The sequence below is a fragment of the Temnothorax americanus genome, unplaced genomic scaffold, assembly GCF_048541705.1.
Source record: "Temnothorax americanus isolate GAGA-0224 unplaced genomic scaffold, ASM4854170v1 Scaffold20, whole genome shotgun sequence".
NCBI lineage: Eukaryota > Metazoa > Arthropoda > Insecta > Hymenoptera > Formicidae > Temnothorax > Temnothorax americanus.
The window spans coordinates 3555630-3579767 of NW_027509339.1; the positions used below are offsets into that span (position 1 = coordinate 3555630).

The 24138-nt window shown below is 33.4% G+C and overlaps 1 protein-coding gene across 1 annotated transcript in view; it reads left to right on the top strand.

Moving 5' to 3' along the window:
• The window catches only part of Dpr1 (defective proboscis extension response 1), a 319413-nt gene that overhangs the window by 169349 nt on the left and 125926 nt on the right, over positions 1-24138 (top strand). Inside the window, exon 3 of the mRNA XM_077405921.1 lies at positions 763-973. Coding sequence (XP_077262047.1) covers positions 763-973 — 211 coding nt within the window. The remainder of the gene's footprint in view (positions 1-762; positions 974-24138) is intronic.

A 24138-nucleotide genomic window follows, 5' to 3' on the forward strand; every position in this document is an offset into this window, starting at 1 on the left:
GGGGAAGAGATCTAATAATTGCATTTTGCTGCCGTTTTCAACGCGCCCTCGGAAATTACGCCCCGAAACTCTGATGGCGTTTAAATAGCCGGCAGACATGTTCGCGCGCAAAACAATGAGAGACTATAGAGATCGTTTGCGACACACACGTCGACCAACCGGGGATTTACGGTGTTGTGGATGCTTTCCGTAGTCTTTGTTCGACCAAGACGTTGCAGGCTCCCCGGGCCAGTATTGTAGCAGCGCAGGCGTTGATGCTTGAGAACTTCCGGTGCTAAACATTTATAACATGTTCCTAAATTTGAATATCTTTGCGATTCAAAGTTTATGTTAATTAGACACTTCATCAATCATTTCACTATTTCGAATTTAAGAGATAGAATGGTTATGTGCTAAAAGAAAAGTTGTTCTATCTACCATATTGAAACATATCATACTTTATTTCTCAATACATACATAATATTATAAAAACTGACAGTATCAATAAAAAAAATTGCAAGGACTAACATACTTTTATTTTATTAAAAGAATTATTGATGTACAATACTAAACTGCTAAACATTATATCAATAATCTTCCAGAACTCTATTCGTTAGAGCTGAAGGAGATGTTTAGCTAGCTTTAGATTTTTTTAATTACAAGAAATGAATTAGAGATAGGCAATTGAAGAAGTAGAAATGTCTGCGGTAGCAAACTGCAGCAAACGTAGAAGGTATTGCGTAGAAGGTGCGAGTACAGGTTATTGTATTGTTTATGTTGCAGGTGTCCTGGATGCGTAAACGGGACATGCATATCCTGAGCGCGGGCATCCTCATGTACACGTCGGATCTGAGGTTCCAGGTGATCCATCCGGACAAGTCGGAGAACTGGACGCTGCAAATCAAGTCGCCGCAACAGCGCGATTCCGGCGTATACGAGTGCCAGGTCAGCACCGAGCCGAAGATGTCGCTCAACTATAGCCTCAACGTGGTTGGTGAGTGCCGTCTGAATTATTCACACACCTGGCCCGGTTACATAAATCGCGGCCTTGGGTTGATTCTGTTCGAAGTCTTCTCTCGATGGGAGACGAATGTTACGACTGTTTCTCGATCGGCTGCTGTCTCGGAGAAAAGATTGTTCGCGACACGAGCCGGCGTATTGAACGGGTTAAAGTTTAAACGCTTAAGTGCTCCGTCGTGGGATTATCCTTCCGATGTCGCGTCACGTTCTGAAATTCTCATCGTTTGAGGATTAACGAATTGCAACTTACCATCGACATTGACATCTAACGATTATGAAAGAACAGAAATTATTACTGTAAAGTATATGTAAGCTTATTTGACCAATTCGACCAATTTATAGCCTTTTACATTAGAAATTTAAAAAAAGACAGATTATAAAGCGCATTAATATTGATCAATATTTATGCAAATTTAAATAACGATATTATAAATGTTATAGTATTTATTTTAATATCTTAGATTTGCGCGTGTTGTATTTAATATGTATTATATAATATAATGCCACGCTGGCATTTATCTACAGAATATTATTTTGCCAGTTTATAACATTTGACATATTTGTAACATTTAATAATATTAGGTACTGCGATGTGATTAATACGATAATGATGATAAATAATACATTATTGACGGTGCTGCAGAAATTTCTCTGCAGCTATATCGTGTGTGAAAATTGATCTCGATTCCATGACGAATGCCGATTGCAAAATGCAGCCGGCGATGACATGTACAATTACATATTCATGCAGGTACAAGTGTGTCATCAAGTATTATGTTGCATATCTCCTTGTATATGAAGTTTATGCACAGTTACGAAGCAGAGAAAGATGTGATTTTCTGAAAAACAAATAATCTTTTATAATGCCATGTAACACACAAAAGATCAACGTGTTAATTTTAATTAATTAATTAATATTAATATTATTAAATATATTTGCCGGTCATGTTTATATCCGCCTTCGCAAACAACGAATAAAAATGCAATTTTTTCTGACTGCAACAAGATTACAGTTAAAGTCAAGCACGCCGTAAAATTTAGTTAGGCGAAGTCCCTGCGATCGTTTTTTTTACGTTCGTGAATCTTTCAGCAGTTTCTGAGAACATTAAGGAAAACGACAACGATAACGCACGACTTCCGTTTCTTCCGTTTGCGAGCGTTGCCGACCAAATAAAAAGCAACGAGAGTGGGCAAGAGCTAGAGAACGAGTTATTTTGCCATCGAAAGTTGGAGCTAAGATACATTATAAACAACGTAACTTTGTGCATGCAATCCGGAAGAATTTTATATTGGCATAACTGCTGCGCTGAAAACTCAACATTTTCGCGTTGCAGTTCGCGATCCGTCTCTCGTAAACTTCAGCCATAATAAACATTCGCCAGCTTTGTCGGAAATCGGCGCGGCTATCGTACCTCGCTTTCCTTAATGAAATTAATTGCGCTTATCGTGGCGTTTGCCACCTATGGCGGCTTTCATTATTCACGTGTATATCTCGTAAATATAATAAATAAATATTCGCGAAAGAACAAAATTATAATATGAATTCGACGCGAAATATGCCAATAGACAAGTCTAATTTTTGTATTTTGAATTTCTTGAATTTCTGAAATTTCTGGATTCTAAGAATATTGAGCTCTCATATCTTTAACCTATTGAAATTCTTAGAATTCTTAGGGCGTGAAATTGTTATATCGAGTCTTAAAATCTTACTGCTAGATTACAAAGTTCTTGGTGCCTAATATTTTTTTATTGCAAGATTTTTCAATTTCTATATAGATTTTACTATCAAGATCTATATAAGATCGTCGTCTTAAAATATGAAAAGAAACTTTCTAGTTTCTTTCCGAAGATGTAAAACACCGATGAAAAAAAGCAACTAAAACTTACTGAAGGGATAGTAGTATAAAATGGGATAGTAAAGAAAAACAATAATTTATAGATTACGAAAGTGGAGCGGTATTGGCATCAATTTCTTTTTTTACTTCACGTTATTTAGATTTGTCTTTTCCTCGCGCGATGAGTAAATAGGTTAAAAACCAGCATAGAATTATTCGCTTCCATTTGCCATGCGAATGTAGGACCACAAATGCAACCGTTGATTTTAAACTCCACACGAGGCTAAAGAGAAGAATAAGTGAAGGGCAAGGAATGGAGAATGCGAAGCGCTGGAGAAACGTAAGAGCTCCGGCGTGCTCGATAAGCGGCTTGGAGGAAACACGTCGACGCGAACCAAGTCCTTTTCTACCTCCACCCACCTTTATTCTCCCCTTTTTATGCACTACGAACGCATCGATGCAGGTGCATCTACTCCGTCTGGAGCGTTTATGTCTGGAAACGGGGAGGGAAGGTTGGCACGAAATAAATCGTCTTTCTTTCGCACGTTCTCTCATTCGTAAAATCGTAAAACATGAAGTCGACGGCGAGATCGATTTTACAAATCCATTCCGCAAAAAGCTGGAAACGAGAGAGTCCCTGCTGACTGCAGATCGAAATTTCCCATTGGGGTATGAAGTAACTTTGGGGATTGGTGGAAGGGGAAGAGGCTGTTTTCTGATAGATCTATAAAGATTGTGGGTTAAGAATCGATAGAAAGATCAACAAAAATAGGGCAGATTGATTGAAAAGTAACATAATAACTTTAATAAAATGATATTTAACCAGGAAAAGCTATATTTTATAACAGCTAAGAGAGTTTGTACAAAATTATTTATAGTGACAAACTACTTAAAATATAAAAAATATATTAATAATATTTATTAATGATTTTTTTATTAATATTTGTATGTTATATTAGTTACAATCGTATTTCTTTTCGCTTTATTTTTATGATTAACTGAGAAAGACGTTGGAAGTAATTTGTTCAAAATCTCGCGTACGTGATTTTTACATAAAATTGCTGAATATAACAAGAGATTTGACTTGAAATTCTTCATAATTCCCGTTTTTACCTTTCGAGTCAAAATGTGTCCTACAGAGAATAATTCACGTACCAAAATTTGCGAGGATAATAAAATTCTGCCAGCGGGTGGAACTCCAATCTCACTATTCTGGCATATATATTCTTGACTCGGCATTTTTTTGCCGTGTTTTTACCTAGCCGAGCGACGTAATATATAAATACATCCGAATTAACCACTAATGCATTTTTTTGCCACTGTGCGTTTGTTAAACGTCTCGTCCTGCCTCTGTCAAATAAATCCGAACCCATTTCTCGTATTCTAGTTTCAGATACTAGTTGGCTTTTCGTGAACTCTCACGTGATTGTGTTGGTTTAAAGCCCGAATTGCACTATTTGTCTCGACAATAAAATTCGGGAGTATACAATGTCATTTTATCATTATTTAATAAACATGATCATTGATTCATTATTAAGCACTTATAATTTGTTGCAAATAGCAGTTTAAAAGACTTACAAAATAAAAACATGCCAGCATCAGCAAACTTATTAGTTAAAAAGTTATTAGATGCTGCTTAAAATGGAATTCAATTTTAGTTAACTACTATATACTGATAATTTAAGCATTCTACTTGTACATATACATAGAATATAATAATAATTTACGTAGGAGATATAAGCATCACGTAATACATCCTACATATATATGTTATCATTTATATGAAACATATTAGTTCTATGAATATGTATTATTTAATACTAAATGTGGAACAACATTGTGGTTTAAATTTGTCCTATAGTTCACGATATGGTATAATATTAGATTCCACGCTGGTTATTCTGCGATGGTAGGTTAATGAATGCGCTTTGGTCGACGTAATCAGTAACGTAATCACAAATCCGACGAGAGAGTAAAAATGATAATTGGCCGGCAAAGATTTGCCAGGCATCAGCAGTGTCAACGACCGAGCCATAATGGAGCACGATAAACACTGATGTACCTAGTCAATTATTGATGGTCTCGATTATATTCCGTATTACATTATTATCGCATTGACGATAAATAAAAATCGATGTCTGTTTAAATCTTTCTTAATAAAGACTATATTTTTTATTTACTACTATCACATATGTTTAGTTGATGCAATTAATATATATGAAAGCGTGTTTCATATGTTATTTCCTCACGTTTAACGATCGTGATTTTTGTATTGCATTATGTATTATACATATGTTAAGATCTCATATTACTGATTCTGGAAGCCTTGTTAATGTGATGTTTCATTCAGCGAAATGGTTATGTCAGCAACGGCACCCTGACACATATCAGTACGGTTGAAGGCATAAAAGTATGAATAAAATAGTACAATCACAATCTCATGTGGAGATATATCTTTACTCAGGAATGGTATATAAAAGTACAAACAATATGGTTATATACATGTTATGTGGTGTTTTAAACTTTTATATTTGTACTTTGCTTCGAAAGTGACGCAGCTCAAGCATCGTCATTTTTCTGGGAAAAAAAAAATGAAGAAGAACATTTCTCTCTGTAATAAAATACATTTTTAAAGGCAGTTTATTTTACTTCTTAATGCAAATTTATATATTTAAATATTGCAAGTCATTTATATGTTAATAGTTTAAAATAAGTTTAAAAAACATTGAATTAAAATTTTAAAATAGTTCTATTTTTGAATGAAAAGAACAATTTATACTCGTTAAAACACGAGCTTTAAAGCACAAGAGGAAATACATTTTTATTATACCTGTACGCGTTATTGAGTATTATTACGTGGTAAAAAAGAGGGATGCATTGAGAAGTATACGTAAAAGGCCATGTTGGCCCAATTTTTCTTGTAGATTTTATCGCGGAGATTTGCTTTAATCAAACTTTTAATTAAGAGGGGTATAAGTCATTCTTGCCGAGACGAGAATGCCAGACACGGCGCAATCATAAATAAGACCGTGAACAGTCAGTGTTATGGCCACCGCCGTCGCTGGACAGTGATTTTATATTACGCGAAACTCTCGGAAAATGAAATGTAATTCAATCTTTGTAAGAGCGCTTGGAATTCTCTTGAAGAGAAACGTTGGCAAATCTTTAACATATTTCTGTTTAAAACATATGTACACATGCTTGACATACCCCTTGTGCATGATTTTATTCTATGCACAACAATATTATATTTAATGTAATTAAATAAGAATGCTCGCGTAATATCAAACGCTTTATTTCTAATAAAGCAATTTCTAATACAGCAATTTCTTACAATATTTATGTACTTTTGTATATATAAGCGAGATATTACAATACATTTTTTACTTTTTTCTAATTTGTTATTATTATTAGGAATTTTAATTAGATTTCGATATGTTGCGTAAAAAGAAGCTTGTGTACAAAAGGTCTTATATCTATTACGTTAACTTTTAATAGCAAAGTTTTTTCTTTGATTTTTGTTTAATAAATAAAGAAGATGATTATCTCTTTATCACAACTTTCTTATTGTTAACTTGGTGTCTTTATAACTAAGCTAAAATTTTGTCGAAGTAAAATTTGCTTGGAGATTAATTGAAGAATATGATTTTGTCGAGGTCGAGGATTTTGTCTAATATTTTTTTTCCTGAAAGTTAGTTTATGAAAATTATTAAACTTTTTATGTTCCAGTATTACTTCAAAGCTATAAGTATATTTTTGTTAATAAACAATTGATTTTAAATGTTATTAAAAGATATTGAGTAAAATTTAGATATTCTGAAGTATATCACACTCCCCTCTCCCTCTCTCTCTCTCTCTCTTTTTTTTGTATATGTAATACACATATAATTTATAAAAATATAAGAGAAATTAGATTTATTTAATATAAAAAGGATTTATTTGATACAATTCTGAAGAGAACAGTTTTATAAACTTTTGATAAAAAAGATGTAGAACGATTTTTAATCCATGTCCCTTTTTATGGCATCGTTCCAATATATGTCAATAATAAGCTTCTCCCATGTGTACTTGTAGCTCATACACATTAGTGTTGTTACTAATGTGTTGCTACATGTACTGTTCAATGGTTCTTAAAAACTGGGATATACTATATACTATAAAGCAGGTATGAAAGCATTCTCGAGAAAATAGTCATACTGGAATAGCCAGGATTTCAAAGAATTCTGACTAGCTATCTAGTTGATGAAAGATTTTACTAGACGGTACTAGACAAAAAGAATCATTATTTGTGTTTTCTTGTTTGTATCACGAAAGGAATCACTTGAAATATCACTCATTTTTACTTCGCATATTAGTTGTTAAATGCATTTAGATCTCGATATACGTAACATTTCGTTATTTTTTAGTTAGCACAGAAAACTACGAAAAAGATTACAAGACTATTATTTTGTTCGTTAAAAGTCGATATACGTGACTTGACACAGATTTGCATAATAGCACCCTTGAATTTTTAACTGTTTGGAAAATAGGATAATCGAGATTATTATGAGACTCATACACACACAACACCAAGTTTGAAGGTTCCAAATTCGAGTATTTCTCTCAAGAATTTACAGTCAAATTTTTTTTTAGCAAGGATTCAAGTAGACTTGCATTAAAAAAAATATATTTTTCTAATATGACATTTTAACATGAATAATTTAGTTTATTCACATGATGTATTTAAGTAAAGTTTTGTTTTTCAAAGTCTTTTAAGATTTGATCTGAAATAGCTCAGCAATTATACATCGATTTAAATTTTTGTTGATAAAAATGGAATACAAACATAGGCTAACGTTTTCAGAATCTTTTTTGCAGTACTCTATATATGGTCTTAATATAAGGTCTCATTAGTATCGTGAAACATTTTAATAACGAATTTCGAAACTCAGAATTAATTTTTCCTTAATTAAATTTGATCGAACGCTTATTTATCAGAACTGTTCAGTTACTCCATAATTCAATCTTTGCAAAAACGCTTAAAATTGATCATGTTTCTTACATCACAAATTAAAATTTTAAAGGTAATTATAAAATTTATTAAACATAAATTTCGCTATGCATCATATTTTATTAGTTTATATATTATTAGCTTCTGTAACACTTAATCTGCCTAAAGCTTTCGGGACTTGATGTAAAATTATTTTATGAAGATATTTTGAGTTATATATTTGCCAAAAAACACGACTGTAAGTTCAAGAATCGCCAAATTATTTGAATATTACATATATTCAAAAACGCACATACATATATAGTCTCTAATATAATATTCAGAAGAGAGAGACGTGCAGAAATAATTACTCTGTGATGTTTTCATTATCGTTGCAATATTCTCACGCCATTGCATCCTTCACTTCCCTGCACTCGCTCCTTTGCGCGTAATAACCGCGTGTTTCGGAGGCAGGCTTTTGCGTTTACGTAAGCCAAAATATTTCATCTTACGCGAGACCGGGGGGGGGGGACCTTTATGTCAAGACGCAAGGGCGTCCCGCGTTGTGAAAGGAAGTTCACGGGAATCCACGGAATAATTCGTGCAAAACTTTGGGAGTGGTAACTTTGATGAAAACTTTGCAGGAAACTTTGAAAATTCGAAATCGAATACATATAGAGAGAGAATAAAGTCATATATTGTGAATTTTTTTATTCAATATTTAATAATTATATTCTCTGCAATGTAAACTACTATAATATTAGGATGATCATCAATGCTATATTAATATAATAATTTATTACACTAACAAAAAGTTTTGATAAATTACACACACACACACACACAGACGCACGCATGCGCGTTGACTCAAGAGTTTAATTGCCTACACGCATGTGTGTATCATATACCTATTGATATTTATGAATTAAATGATATGCTTTGAATGTCGATTTAATTGCGTAATCTTCTAATTATTTATAATTTTCAACTGCAGAAATTTCCTGATTTACCAAGCTTACTTTTATGATGACGTGGATGTAAATAGCTTCCAAAATTAATTAAATTGCAACGTCATATTCGTTTTGAAACATGTAGACATCAAAATGCGGTGATATCGCAATGGAATAATATTTGTTTATTTGACGTTAAGCCGCGCAGGTAAAATTGTGGTCATTCTTCGTTTGTAATAATATATGCCACGTCCGACATAAAACGATGAGCGAAATGACAGAAGACAGAAAATAATATTAAGCGGCGTCAGAACAACGGCCGTTATTATTCGTGCAATTAAGTCTCATTGTCACGATTGGTCACACTTGGTTACAATATGGGAGCGAATGACACGCGTTAACGCACTGACGGCTTAATTGGTTTCTCCCTCCTTCGTACTGCAGCCCGTCCTTGGTGCAGCCAGACATCCACAAATCAATTGCGAAATTCGTGGCCATCAATACGAAGCAATACGATCCTTCAAAATCGGTGTAGATATGGATATTTATGTCAGATCGAATCACTCTTTTACGGTTTTTTTTCTTTTTTTCCCCGTACAACTTTCAAGCTCCAAAATTGTGTACGAGTACCATCATTCGACAGGAGGTTCGATTTAAATCCGACGTTCGTCATTCAATCAAACTTTAATTCCCAATAAAAACGGAATAAAATGCAACATAATTTTTTATCAATTATTTTATTTAATAAATTACAAAAATGTTGAGATGTAATGCAACATTAACTTTGAATGCTTAATTAAAAACATGCGTTTTTACTAATTGAATATATTGTAATGTATGTGTGTGTATTTTAATTTTTCAAAATAATTTTTATACTACAATAAAATTAAATAAATCTATCCTCAATTTTGATACGAATTATATGTCGTCTGAAGTAGGTTTTACAAGTGTTAAAAATAAAAATCTATATATTTTAGATGTTTCTGTATAGTTGTCACATGACATTTTTGTTTCGAACCTCCTGAATTTCTGTCATCATGCGACGTACGATCAGGACGCGATGCAGTTTCCAGGGAACAGGATGCGAGTATTTGTCACTCTTACGGCAATTATGGTCCCTCCCAGGATCGTTTATCTCGTTATGATAGTTAGATTATCTCCGTCCAGCCACAAGATACATGTGCAGATCTATAAGCGGCGATATCTCTCCGCATCCAAAGCGACCCATTTCAGTCCCCTTTCCTCGCAAATTCGTCTCGCTGGGATTCGGGTGAACCAACATAGCCAGGACTGGCTCAACCATTGTGCTAAATGGACCATATCATCTAGAAGCGAACCTTTTAGAACACCAGGTGCCTTTTATATGATATTTCCCGCATTACGTATCTTACCCCAGAGAGCTTGTCTTACCAAAATTTTTATAGGTTTACTAACTTATAACGAAATATTTTATATATCAACTTATTATGAATGAAATTTTGTTTTATTTATTTTTGAGCTAATTAATTTTGGAAAGTTGTTTAATCATACGTATCTATATATATTTATCTAACTTCTAATAATTTTTACTTATGTAATTGCTAACTTTGCAATGTCTTTTTGTGTTTGTAACTGTTCTCTGGAAATTGAACCTTTCACCGTCATAAACGTTAGAATATAGCGCGCGAAAATGCAAAGTAAGCCATATATACTTATGCGAAAAGATACAGCGTCGAAGCGTTAATCGCAAATAATAGCAAATCTTTCTCATTCGAATTAGTAGCATACGATTCCGCGAACTGCATTTTGCAAGTCATCAACGGCCGTATTCGAGTATGCGAGTCATTACGAATCTTTGACGATCGCAGTCGCAGTCGCAGTCGCACAATGCCCCGAGATGATTTCCTTCCAGTTCTGAATCGCTCAATTTAGTCGGCAGCCGCGACGCTTTAAGTTTCCAGAAACTCCCTAATTTACGCCGGCGTATTTATCTGCCGTTGCAATTAAGAGAGTTGCAATTGCACTTCGCCGATCCCGATCGCCTGTGTGCGCCAGTGCAGCGAAATTAAACGCCGTGCCGTCTTTTAAGTTGCGCCTGTTGCGACGATATTTGTGTGCGCCGTATTATATTAGTATTCTACTTTAAGTTTACCTCGGATGACCCAACTTTTCGCGAGGTTGCCCTAGAATACCCGGCAACGAACCACAAGGATTGGATAATGGCTAATTATTTCACGGGTGGCTTGTGACAGATGATATCGTGGGAAACGAGAGCTTCTGCCCAACGTTGTTCTTAAACACTTGTAATTAAAGTGGCCTTGATTAGACGCAGATCTATTGGTATCTTATTAAGCGCTCGAGTTTAGTGGAAATTAACGAGTCTTTTCGCGGCCCATGTATATAATGAGAGAGGTATATACAAGTATTCACCGTAAACTAATGGATATACATCTTTAAACTAAAATTTGTTTTACATAAATAAATCTGCCATAGTAACTTTACAATTTTACATTGTTGAGCAGAAATACAATCGATCATTATTCAATGTCTACGTTATTGCTAATTACATAAACCATCTAAATATAGAATATAAAATATAGAATGCGACTTTTCCGAAAAAAAAAACCAGTTTTTCAAATCGGCTTATTCTGTTGTGAAACATATCAACTGTTTTTTTATTTGTATTATTAATTAGTACTAAAACGCTTTAATTTCTTCTATATCTTTGCAAATTATTTCCAAACTTTTACAAGTTTATTTTTAAAATGATAGAAATATTTGTTTGGAATATATAATCACAAGTATTTTGATGTAAGTAAGGGATAAGTAAGGGATAAGAGTAAGGAATTTGAACTGCTCTTTTATGTTGTGAATAACTTGCACGTTTAATCGCATGTAGTAAACACACGTGTATCCCATTCGTGGTCCATGGACTATTATTATTGCATCGGGTAGATTAGGTTTAACTCGTAGCAATCCCGTCGAATTTGCTATGAAATTACGTACTCGAATAAACGTTTGTCGCTGTGAGCGTCCATGTTAAACTTTGTTTGACTTCAATGTGGGGTATAAATATACATTGCGGTATATATTTCATAGAGACAGCCTGATCATTGAGTACATATTAAATCGTGCAGTCGAAATAAAACGGACGATAGAGATATCTCGAATCTATTTCTCGTCGTGATGAACCGTGGTCTTGCTAAACTTGCAAATTTATTGACGAAGACAATGAATTAATAAAGCAACGGAGTTGACGCGACAAATTTTCACTTTGAGAGATTATATCGAAAGCCAGTAAATTTCTCAATAGGCTTTTCCAAGGGTATAAAGGTGAACATCAGGTTAAGCTGCAATAACCTTGTATATACAATAGCTCCAAAATATAAGAAAGCGGTGAAGCACAAAGTAGCTTAAATTTAGCTACCTTAGACTGAAACACCATCTTTCCGGTCTACGGCATTTTCTTTACTCAATTTATAGTATAACATTCTTTACAGAAATATTCAAATACTTAAAAAAGACAGAAGTTTTATTCTATTTTTATTTATGATAATATTTTCAATCTCGTCATCATTTTTTATTATCCGTTATCTGCAAACGTGCGTATAAATCCCGATGTATACACATTGTTGAAGAAAAATAGAGGCACATCTTTTACCAGCATTATCCGAGTAATCCGAGCAGATTAAGCACGCTTGTCGGAACATGGGGAAACAATACGAGCGATAGAGCGCAAAATACAAAGGAAGCCTGCTCGACTGACGACGATTCCGAATGAAATCGCTCTATACACGTACGTAAACCGCGCGATCTTGTCGAGTTTGTACGATTGATGCAGCTATTATCGATTCATTAGCACTCGGTTGAATAACCGTTACAAATAAACTTGCTTGCGGTACGTATAGTAATCTTACGTGTTCTTCCTCCCCCTCCTCTTCCGAGAAAAAGAAAAAGAGAAAGGCTGTCTATTTGATAAAGTACTATCCGCCTCTCTCTCCGCCTGTAACAGTTCACTGCTTTCTCCAGTTTTCCAATAATTGGGAAGAATTTCTTCGACGACCGATTTACATTAATATCATGACTATATCATATTTTTCTGTCATGTTTCATTTTTATTGCCATTACTGGCAGACATAACATTCTGAGAATTTATATTGTCGATTTGATGAGTTTCGACGATAGAAATCATCCAAAAGTTGAGGAAGACGCAGGTACACAAATATATAATAAAGTTTTATATGCTAGATTGTAATAAGCAGTCCGCGTATTAAACTTTACTGTTTCAAATGTCGTAATTAAACGTCACGATCTTCTCCCTGTAATACGTTTCAATTTCCGGGAGAATCGTTGCACATTCTCGTTGCACGTTGGAATTCATCTTTTGATTCGAAATCGTCTTTGCATTGATCCGCACTTTTATAATTCTCTTGATCAAAGTTTAGCTTGGATTCAATGAATCCAAGACATTTACGATCAAAAAGCATAAGACGTATTTGAATAAACTGCAGTTACAAAAATCTGTAAGTATATACGCGAAGTAGGCAGTTTAGTTACATTATCTTGAAACTGCTCGAAAAATTCTAATTCTACTTGCCGCATTTGTTTCTACAAAACTCAAAACAATTTTCGTGTTACACTTTTCCGAATTTAAACGAAGTAGGTTTAGTGTGCCATTCGCTGGCTAAAAGTTGCTTAAAGAATCACTAAAGACGCCAAGCGCCTTTTAAAGGAGGAAGTAAAGTATAAACCCCTCCATTATTTAAGCGCTTCCCAACTAAATTATTTTCTTTATAAGTACGCAATAAAGAGAAACGACACTTTTAGGTCGATAAAAAGAAAAACCTATTTCACAATCCTTTTTATATTTTTTTAAATGACACTAATTTTATCTCTAAACAATAAATAATGAGAACCACGTTAAAAACAGTATATAAGATTGTCAAGATATCAGTAGTTTTTCAATAATATTTGATTACACAGTTATATATACAGTTTTAATATATTTATATTGCAGTAATTAAGAACAAGTTCAATAAATTGCAGAATGGACCAAATTTTGAAGCTTTTAGCAATAATTATAATTATTATAATTATAATTATAATTATAATTATAATTATTATAATTATTATTATTATTATTATAAGTATACTTAAAAATTAATAATGCAATATATATATAGACATGCGTTACACAATATACTTTTATGTGACCAATTTTTTCAGTAATGGCATCATTGGAGTAAATTAAGAATTAATTATTTTTTAAAACATTTTTTTGTATGTGTATATATATATTTAATTCATTTTGTTCCATGTTTCATGAAAAGTCGTTCATAATCCAGGAGTTGTGCAATATATTTTCGAAAAAATAAAATTTTGGAGATTTACATTTTCCTTCTTAAACCTACTTCTTAAACATAAAAATATTAAGCAATTTCAGTACAATTTTAGGAATATATATTATTGTTTATAGTTTAAATATAGAAAGATCTTATATCTTTAAAAAATTTAATTAAAGCTTATAATTATATATTGCGAAACACGTTACTTTAGAATAAGCAATAACTCGTAGAAAGGTTAACATATTTCTACGAATTGTATATAAATTGTATTTATTTGCAAATTTTTATAACCTGTAATTTTTTAGAAAAATGCAATTATATAGCTTGTCTGCATAGACGTGCATTTGGATATGTAGCCGAACGAGAATTTATATGTAATGTAAAGAATGCATCGCGTATACATCAAAAGTCAAATGCTTTGAATCGCAGACGAAACTTGCATCTACTAGCCGCGCAATCAGATGCAGCAACTACGATATGTATAATCTATGTAAATAGTTTTACCTTTTGTGTGTATACGCGTGTGAGCGCCATTGAACTTACTTTCGAGTCACGTTGTACGTACTGCAAATAATTGGTCCCATCGAAAAATTACATATTCTGCGCGACAGAAAGTGACACCAAAATGATAAAATCAAATACTTTAATGTACGGATATCACGCAAAAGTCCGTTTATCATTCGTACGCTTTAACGCATTCGTGGAAAAGTGAAATCTCTCTCATCGGTGCGTGGCTCTTGTAATGCGTGACATTTAATAGTAATGAAATACTATTAACACGTTTGTTTGCACGTTTTATACGATTTTCATCGCGTTTTGCACCTTTTATAGTAGATTTAGCGACATATTTAACAAAGTATGTCGCAATATCTATCTAATATTCTCGAATAGGTAAAATCTTCATGTAATCGTGAAATTATCAATTTTTTGTGTAACTTGATGAAAAGCTTATAGATTAAGTTAAGATTATGATATGCACTTGTTGGTCCCCCCTTCTCTCTCTCTCTTTCTTCCCCTCTTTCTCCTCTTCCCTCTATCCTTTGCTCTTTTTCTCTTTCTCCCTTTTCCTTTTTTCCTCCTATCATAAATATTACGGAATTTGTTAAAACACGATTTAGAAAGTGCAACATTAATAAATTGAACTCGAACTTAAATTGAACCCTCGTGAAACTTTAAAATGTTAAATGGTATAATAATCGGTTAGAACTGAAATAGGACACGAACCACATATAAATAAAACTAAAATGAGACTCGAGTATAAAGTTTAAATTTATACATTTTGTTTCTAAGCAAGAATAATTAACCAACTCCAAAAGTAGATTTATATAAAATTTTGTTTAAATTTGCAAAATATATCTAAACTAATCTAAATGAGTGATGCATTGTATAGAAACTTAATGGGTTATCATTTATTAATTTTTCAAAAGTCAGATAAATGAACATATGTATAAATTGCATAGTAATCAAATTGACAATTTTAATACATAATCTTTTCTGTTTCTATCATCAGAAGTAGTGGTAATGAATGAAATTTTGTTGATGACGCGCACTGATACGTGTGTTCATTAAAAAGGAAAGATTACAGCTGTCAAACGCAATGAAGAAGAAACGAAACAAACGAGAACTAAACGGTCGACGGTAACGAACCGTCAGCGTGCGCCTGCCGCCAACGGCATGCGAATTAATCCGATTGCAACGGTCGCTGTCCGATTATTTCCGGTAATCCCAAATACGTGTGTAATGAACCACGTCGCTCGAGTTTGCACGCTCCTGCGTTAACGAAGGACGCTCCGCGCGTCCCAGCTGCAACCCGCGAACTTCGCTAATTTTGAAGGCTTACGCAAGTGCATCGCGCCACATGTGACTCGAGTCACGCACGATGCTGTGGAAGACGGACGAGGAATAACTAATTAATTCGAATGAGCATTCGCGTTACAAATGTTGCTGCCATCAGATCAAGGTTTATTTCCTTCCTTAGATCCACGATCGTGTAAAGAGTATATATTTACATATATCTGTGCGTCCTTTTAAAAATTTAATGTTGCCAATAACAGGTTTTGATAATAGTCCAGTAAAATATTAAATTATTGTTAAATTGTAATAGCATTTCTATTTTCATACGGACACAATAAAATGAGTTTTCGCGTTGCAATTATATCACAATGGCCATTTCGAATGTTTGAAAGGAAATGTAAATTGCTCTTTGTGTACAGTAACGTCGAGGATAATTATGTTATTATTATGGAATTATGTTCTTGTCGAGATGAGAGAGATTTTGCTCCATAGGTTAGTAATTTATTGGTGAAATATGATGGTCACATCAGGTCGCGACGATAAACGGATTCATATGTGTGTCAAAATATATCGTTGAATGAACGCTGCCATAATGAATACGGACTGGTTGCGTTATAATAAACGTCAAATTAAATTCGCTTCAGGAGCAAATACTTCTGGGTGTAATTATCGCGTTAAAGTTACGGGCGAGACTATTCGTGCGTAATGTATAGGAAATAGCGTAAGTTATAAAGGAGCAAGAGTTTATTCGGGCGCATTATTTAACTACGATCAATTATGACATTATACTAAGTATAATTTACAAATCTTTGGTTAAACGAGCGTTTATCCAAATTAATATTGATTATCTTGCATTTAAGCGATTATATTCGTATACATTTGCAAACAACAATTTATTCGTACATTTGCAAACAAAAATTTAAACTTAATTATCTCCAAACGATAGTATACTAATTTTTAATCTCTTTTTTATTTTTAAGTAATTTTAATTTAAAAAGTTTTATGTTATTGAAGTATTTTATTCCTAATTTTTATTTTTTGATCAAAATTGCTCCTTATTATTATTATGTTGTTACATAATAATGTAATGTTATGTTATGTTATGTTGTTACATGCAGTCAGTAACATCTTTCCTTATTTCACGAAAAATGGACAATGGCAAGACAGAAAATACAGTAGGGATATATTCTGGACAGACACAATATTCTACTTTGCTGGATAACCGTGTACCAGTGCATGGGTGAATGATCGCAGGATATCTGCAATATCATATGAATATAGAAATCAGGTAGATTTCTGCGGAAAAAGGCACTCCTGCGTAGATTATTATATACTGATCAGGATCAATATTATTTCTGCTGCAATAGTGTTAGCGCTGTCGATTGAATCAATTACATTTTAAAAAATATACGCGGAAAGTATCCAATTTGATAGGATAAAAATGATTCCATAAGTACTAAACGTAAACTCATAATTATTATATGTCGCGAAACCATTTCGTAAAATGTCGTAAAATATCATCTCGATAAAAATATGCAGTAAAATTATACATGACTTTAATGGAGACTTTAACAAAGAAAAAGATAAGGTTTGAAAATAAAGATTTAATTTTATTGATTTATTAAATTTACAAAAGACGAAGATTATATTTAATAAAATTATCTTCTCGCAAGACGTAAAAAAATTTGATAGACAGAGGAAGGAAGAGAGAGAAATGAATAGAAATGAATTAATTTATATTAATATTTCTTTGACCAAAGTAATGTAAATTTTATCCTTCAACTAAACGCTAGAGTTAATATGCAGTAATAGTCCATTCACATCGACATTAATTTGCAATGTAAGAAACATAATATTCGATTTACATGCACATTTATTTAAATATTTCGACGGCGCGCGACGCTCTTCTTACGCCGCATATAGCGCGCCGTTACATATAAGTTCGCTGTGTTGCCACTCATGCGATGAATCTCGAACGCAGTAGAAAGTGTCGTAAGTTTTGTCTTTTGTTTTATTGATCGAGACATGAACATTTCTTATAAATAACAAATAACGATTATCAGCCTGCATGATTATTAGCCTGCATGACTCATAAATGTGTTGGAACAGTATCTATAGTTATCAATATCTATCTACATTTATAGTTATCAGTATCTATAGTTGTTCCGCCAACCGCAAACTTCATTTACCCGCTCGAGGAATCGCGAATCTTTTACGACACTTCAGAGGGTGTCGCTGCGAATCGAAGCTAGACGCATTCGGCGGAAAATCATGCTTACGAGCTCTCTCGGAAATATCGCATTGCTGCGTAGTCGAGACAGGGCAATTCTATTCGAAGAAATCGGCAATTTGAATCGCTGCCACATTTTTCTCAGGGAATACGAAGCTCCCTGCGAACTCATGACTCGCGTTTTTTGCAAGTTGAGGAAAAGTCGGAAAGGGTTTTCCTCTTGATCATCAGAAAGCTCTTGCAGCCTCGATGTTTTTAAACGAAAAGTCGCGAAAGGCAGCAAAGGACACCGAATAATTTTTTTTTATCAAGTCAGAAGAGAGCTTAGTTCTTCCAGCTTACCGAGAGTTCTGATTGAATTCTGTTCTATCGGATTAAATTGACATCAATTTAATTTATAGATTTTAAATTAAATAAACTCGATCTCGAATCTATTATAGATATATCTTTACGAAAATATTAAAATAAAACAAAACAGTTTAATAATAATGCTATTTAGTAATATAAAATTTAATCTCTTCTTAATTTATATATAATTGACGTATTGTTAAACGTATTAATATAGTAATAAATTGAGGAAAATATAATTCAAGACAAGGTTAACGACCAATGACGAGCAAATAAAAAAGGCTGACATGAATTTAAATATATTATTGACAATATTAAATTGGGACGTTTCGGCAATACCGTGCCTTCATCAGCCTAACAAATTACAATAAATTAATCATAAATAATCACGAATAATCACGAGTCATAACATTTCTCCATCCAAATAAGTACGGTAATAATGTTATGAAGTCATAGTCGCTGTACAAACGGCTATATTTGAATTCATGTCAGCCTTATTGCTCGTCATTGGTCGTTAAACCTTGTCTTGTTATTTATACACGAGCTTGTTCCTTATTGATTAAAATAGAATTCTATTGCGATAAGCGACATTTCTGTGTAATCACATTTCTATAATCATAATCACTTCTAAATAGAAAATAGTTCTGCTGACATGCATCTTCAAAATAAATTGATATAATACTTGAATATTCTACAAGATTCTAATCAGCTCAAAGCTGAAAACGCATATAGTTATTTATATTAAATTATGAAAAAGTTTAAAAGCATAATAAAATTAAAATGTGCATAAAAACCGTATAAATATCGTAAAATCATGATAGCCAAGAATTGCACGATTATTAAGCTTCAAAAAGTTTCTATGAAATTAAGCATAAATTTGAAATTATTATGAACGAAATTACTCATTTTCATATATCTTCTTTCGGAAGTAAAAGTATATGGTTACAGTTAATTCGAGTGGAAAAGTTGTCGGTTGTCTTATGCTTTGTCTTTTCAACTCTCTGACAGTTGACAGTTCTGGCGTACCTTGAGTTGACCTGTCAGCCATGTGATATTTGCGCCGTCTTGTCTAACAAATAAATAATAAAAGTTCCGCAACTTGATTTCATGGAGACGTCGAGACTTTCCTTCGCTTACACTTTATTTTAAACGCTCGACCTGTTTACGTTTTCCACCCTCTTTTTCTTTATCGCTTCTTCTACTTTTTGGGTCAATGCGCTTTTTATAACCTAGTTGCCTTGCAAAAGCGACGATGCTTAATCTGCGTTTATATGCTGAAAGAGAAAAATCCAATGAGTAATACTTGGAATATGATTAAATACCAAATGTTTTTAAATCTAAGGATTATGTGGATTTATATATGTAAATAGAAAGCATACCATATGCTGTTCCTGATATATACATAATTATTTTTAATTAACTTTACAATCTTTGTATGAAATAGTCGATAAACTTCAGAAGCACATTTCTTATACCAGAAAGATGAAGTAGAAGCTTTTTTTGTACGAAAATGCAAATCCAGAACTATTTCTCACACGTGTGATTATATTATGGAAATATCACTTTTATCATAATTCATATCAGAATATTTCTGATTTTCTCTAATATCGGCCTCTTGCTTTCATCGGATCGATTTATGAAACATCTGGTGCACAACACACCAATTTCTTTACTTGGTTAAGTTTCTAGGAGGAAATATATTTTGCAACGTTCGTATGCACACCACGACGCAACGTCGCGTGAACACGCCTAATACAAATCAGCATCGCGTTTGCAGCTTCCCCTTGAAAAGTTAATAGAGCTTGTGCCACTTCTAACACGGTCGCTTAAACGTATAGCTAGTTCACCAGCTGGAACAGACGTTGACGTTTCGTCGCTTCGCCAAGTCGAACAGAACGTCGTATTACGTCCCGCTTTCGAATGAAAGTTTCGTTTCTCAGCTCTGTGGTTTTGCTGTCCCGTGTCACGCTACCCCACTCATTCCTTTACGGCTACAGTAAAATCTCGCGAGAAAAGTTTCACCGACGTGTTACAAATAATTTCCACCCGTCCACAGAGTGCCCCGAGATATCGGCGATATGCACCAACTCAACTGAAAAAAAAAAAAAAAATGTCGCGGTATTACTTTCTACTTCTAATTTTTATTCTTAAATCTTTATCACTATTTTGACAGAAATAACTTTTTGTAACGTTGCCATTAATTTACATTGTGTATATTCACACACACTGAACAAAACTAATGGATGGTATACTATTTTATGTTGGAACTATAACGTGATTAGGTACGTTGCGAAGCTAGACCGATATAAAATTATACTGAAAATTATTTTTGAAAGTGTTGTATTTTATGTATGTATATATATATTATATATAACTTAAATAGAATTTTTACTTTTATAAGAATAAAGATTGAGATTAAATTCTGTAGAAAAGAATTTTTTCAAACTTTTTTTGAAAGGAAGAGAAATGTTATTGAAATATGAAGATTATATTTGAAAATTTTATTAAAACAGAGTCGTTGTATTAATTTGCATTTGTATCTAGTTTAAATTTATTAGGTTTTAAATTTTGACTTACAGTACTTTCAAAATAATCAGTTTACAAAAAATGCCACCGTGCACTCGACACTGCAAAAAAGAACAGGAAGGACAAGCTAAACTTTTTTCCTATCAGCTTTCGCCTCTGCGTTTTTCGTAAAAAGCTCCGAAAAAAGCTACTACAGCGCTGCCATGTTAAACGTAATTTAGTTATTTACATCACGTGAAAGGCGATCCCTACAAAATGATTAGATCACGTTCGAACGCATAAAAGTTGCATGGTCAGAGACGCGAGCTTTCATATGAATTAGAACGATGTATAAATTTTAACTCCATAGATTATATAACGGTTCCACGTTGCCATTTCAGCGGTCTCGATTGATGTCGTTAAATCCCGGTATCGGATCTCGTTTTTTGTTTGAGCGTAACGTTTTGATCAAACGTGCAACTGAAACGGGCTCAACGTGCGCTAAATTCATCGTCATATCCCGGTATTATTTATTTCTAAATGGATTATATGCTTTTATACCAAAAATTCATAGCCCTCCAAACTACAATAAATAGATATATATTTATATATAGGTATACGTATATATGTATATGATTTTTTAAAACAATAATAACGCTGTAAAACTTCAAAGTGCATTTAAAAATATATATATATTAATGAATGAAGAATATTTATTTATTATGGGATTATTGACACAGTATTTGTATTATATTAAAAATATATATAAAATTTATATATTTAAATAATATATAGCTGCAAAATTTTTATTAGATATATAAAAGCTAATAAATAGAATCACGCAGTCGCATAAATAAAAGTCCTGTAAAAGTATTCAAAATACAAAATTTTAATAATAATCACTTATTGACGTAAACTTGCAAAAACAACAAATTTATATAAATGCTCGTCTCGGCTAATGCCGAGATTAGCGATTAACGATTAGCGCGATTCGAGACGTCACTTCTGATACCGTCGAGCTGTCGTGAAAATAAGGTCAAATTTCTATCTCTCAGAAACGCGTGCTTACACGGAATTCTCATAAGCTAACGGACATGACTTACAAAGTTAGCGCGTCTTCTGAAGTCTGCAGCACGCGATTCTTGGGGATGCTCGTCGCGGAGTTCACGCGTGAATAATTCAACAGGAATGGAGAGATAAAGTATGGCGCGCGGGTGCGCTCTATATTGCATTAGGGAAGCTCCTTTATCTTTATCCTCCATTCTGAAATCAACCGACAGCGGCAGTCGGCACGGCGCTATCTCACAACAAACAAACCTCGCCGCGATAAAATTGCATTTTGCCACGGAAGGAAGACTCTCGGTGTCACACTATAGTGAAATTGACGTCACGCCGCGGTAGGTGCTAATACATCATACGATATATTCTTTTGCAATGACTAAACTGAAATATCGAATGTATTTCGCAATAACAGATTTGAAATTTTCTTTGATTCAGACAGATTTTGATAAGACAACCGTAAATTTAAGGGACTTTACGAATTATATAAAAATATTTAATTTGTGACTAACTATCAAGAGACACGGTAGTGTCTCGCGCCAAGTACACGCGAAGCGAGACCGCACCGTGACTCTTTTACGCGACGCGACGGGTTGCGAGTATACGAGATGTTGAGATCTCGATAACGAGTGAAATCAAATATACTTTCCCTTATATATTTCGTGAATATGAATATTCTTTTTTGAAATAAAAGCTAGAACATTAATACAGGTTAACAGGTATTATATAATTATATAATTTATGTGTGATATATATAACATATAAAATATATAATAAATATGCAATAGTAATTATACTACTATAACAACCGGAATAGAATGGATAACGATACAAATTTTGGTCCTTTCATTGAAATTATAGTAAATGATGGATAAAATAGGAGTACGCTCGTTACAGGAGGTATATAGTAATGGATAAGTTAATTAATATCTGCCTTCTAGACACAATTAATAATACATCACACAATGTTTCATCATTGATTATAACTATAGCGCAATACGAATAAATCATATAATCATTTACGATCGACCAAAGTTGTCTCAATTCTATATACTGGGTGATAGCTTTTAATTGGACGCAATTCTGCAATGTGAAACCAACTCCAAAACCTTATTTTCCGCTGGAACAAATTTTGCGAAACATTAGAAATAAAATTCTGCGCCAATGCTATCTCAAATATAATGACCGAACTATAATCCTTCTCAAATACAATTCCATGTGTTACATGCGTATTTTAAATGTATGTTTTTTCTATGTGTTATGTGTGATTTTTTTATGTGTTTATGCGACTGGTAGTTGGTTCTTGTGATGTGTGTGTGTGTGTGTGTGTGTCTCTCCAGGCGACAGGACGTTACAGATAAGAGTTGGATCATTTTTGCATAATATATTATAGACATTCATAATCACTTTGCAATACAAAATTAAAAATCACGAAAATGGCACTTGATGGTTTCTTATTGCATAACTGCATCCAATTGATCCTTCTGCTACTTTTTCTTTGTAATCAACCAGCCTTGGTACACCGTATACGGTTTCTCGAGAAAAAACGTTTTTTTGATAGTGTTGCACAAGAAACCCTTCGCGCGTGATAAATTGCATATTTAATGCACGTGGCATCGCGAACTTTTCGCCTCGCACGTGATTAGGTTGCATTGGCCGGAGGCAATGCACCTGGTCGCAACTTGAGGAAACAATCGCAATAATATTCTGCCATGAACTTTCCCTCTCCTCCGTCCTATCGGACGATCGATTTTCGATGCGTCCGTTGCATAGGCCGTTGCATATTGCGTAATTTTCTTTGTTTGCTGCTGGCACATGCGATTCGCGTCAAATATTTCAGGCAACTTATTATGCGATTATTCAACGATTTTACGCACCAATGATGCAAGATGTACTTTGCAAACTTTTTACATAAAATCTTGTGCAGTATGATTAATATATCTAAAAGGACATATATATCGTAGAAAGATTCATAGATATAAGAAATCTGAAGCTTTATTTTTCACATGTACATCTTGCTGATACTAGAGAAGACACTTTAATATTGCTTATTTCTTCTTTTTAATATATCGAGCATGTGTTATATCGAGCAATTGCAAAAAATTGCGTCCACATTTCGAAATGT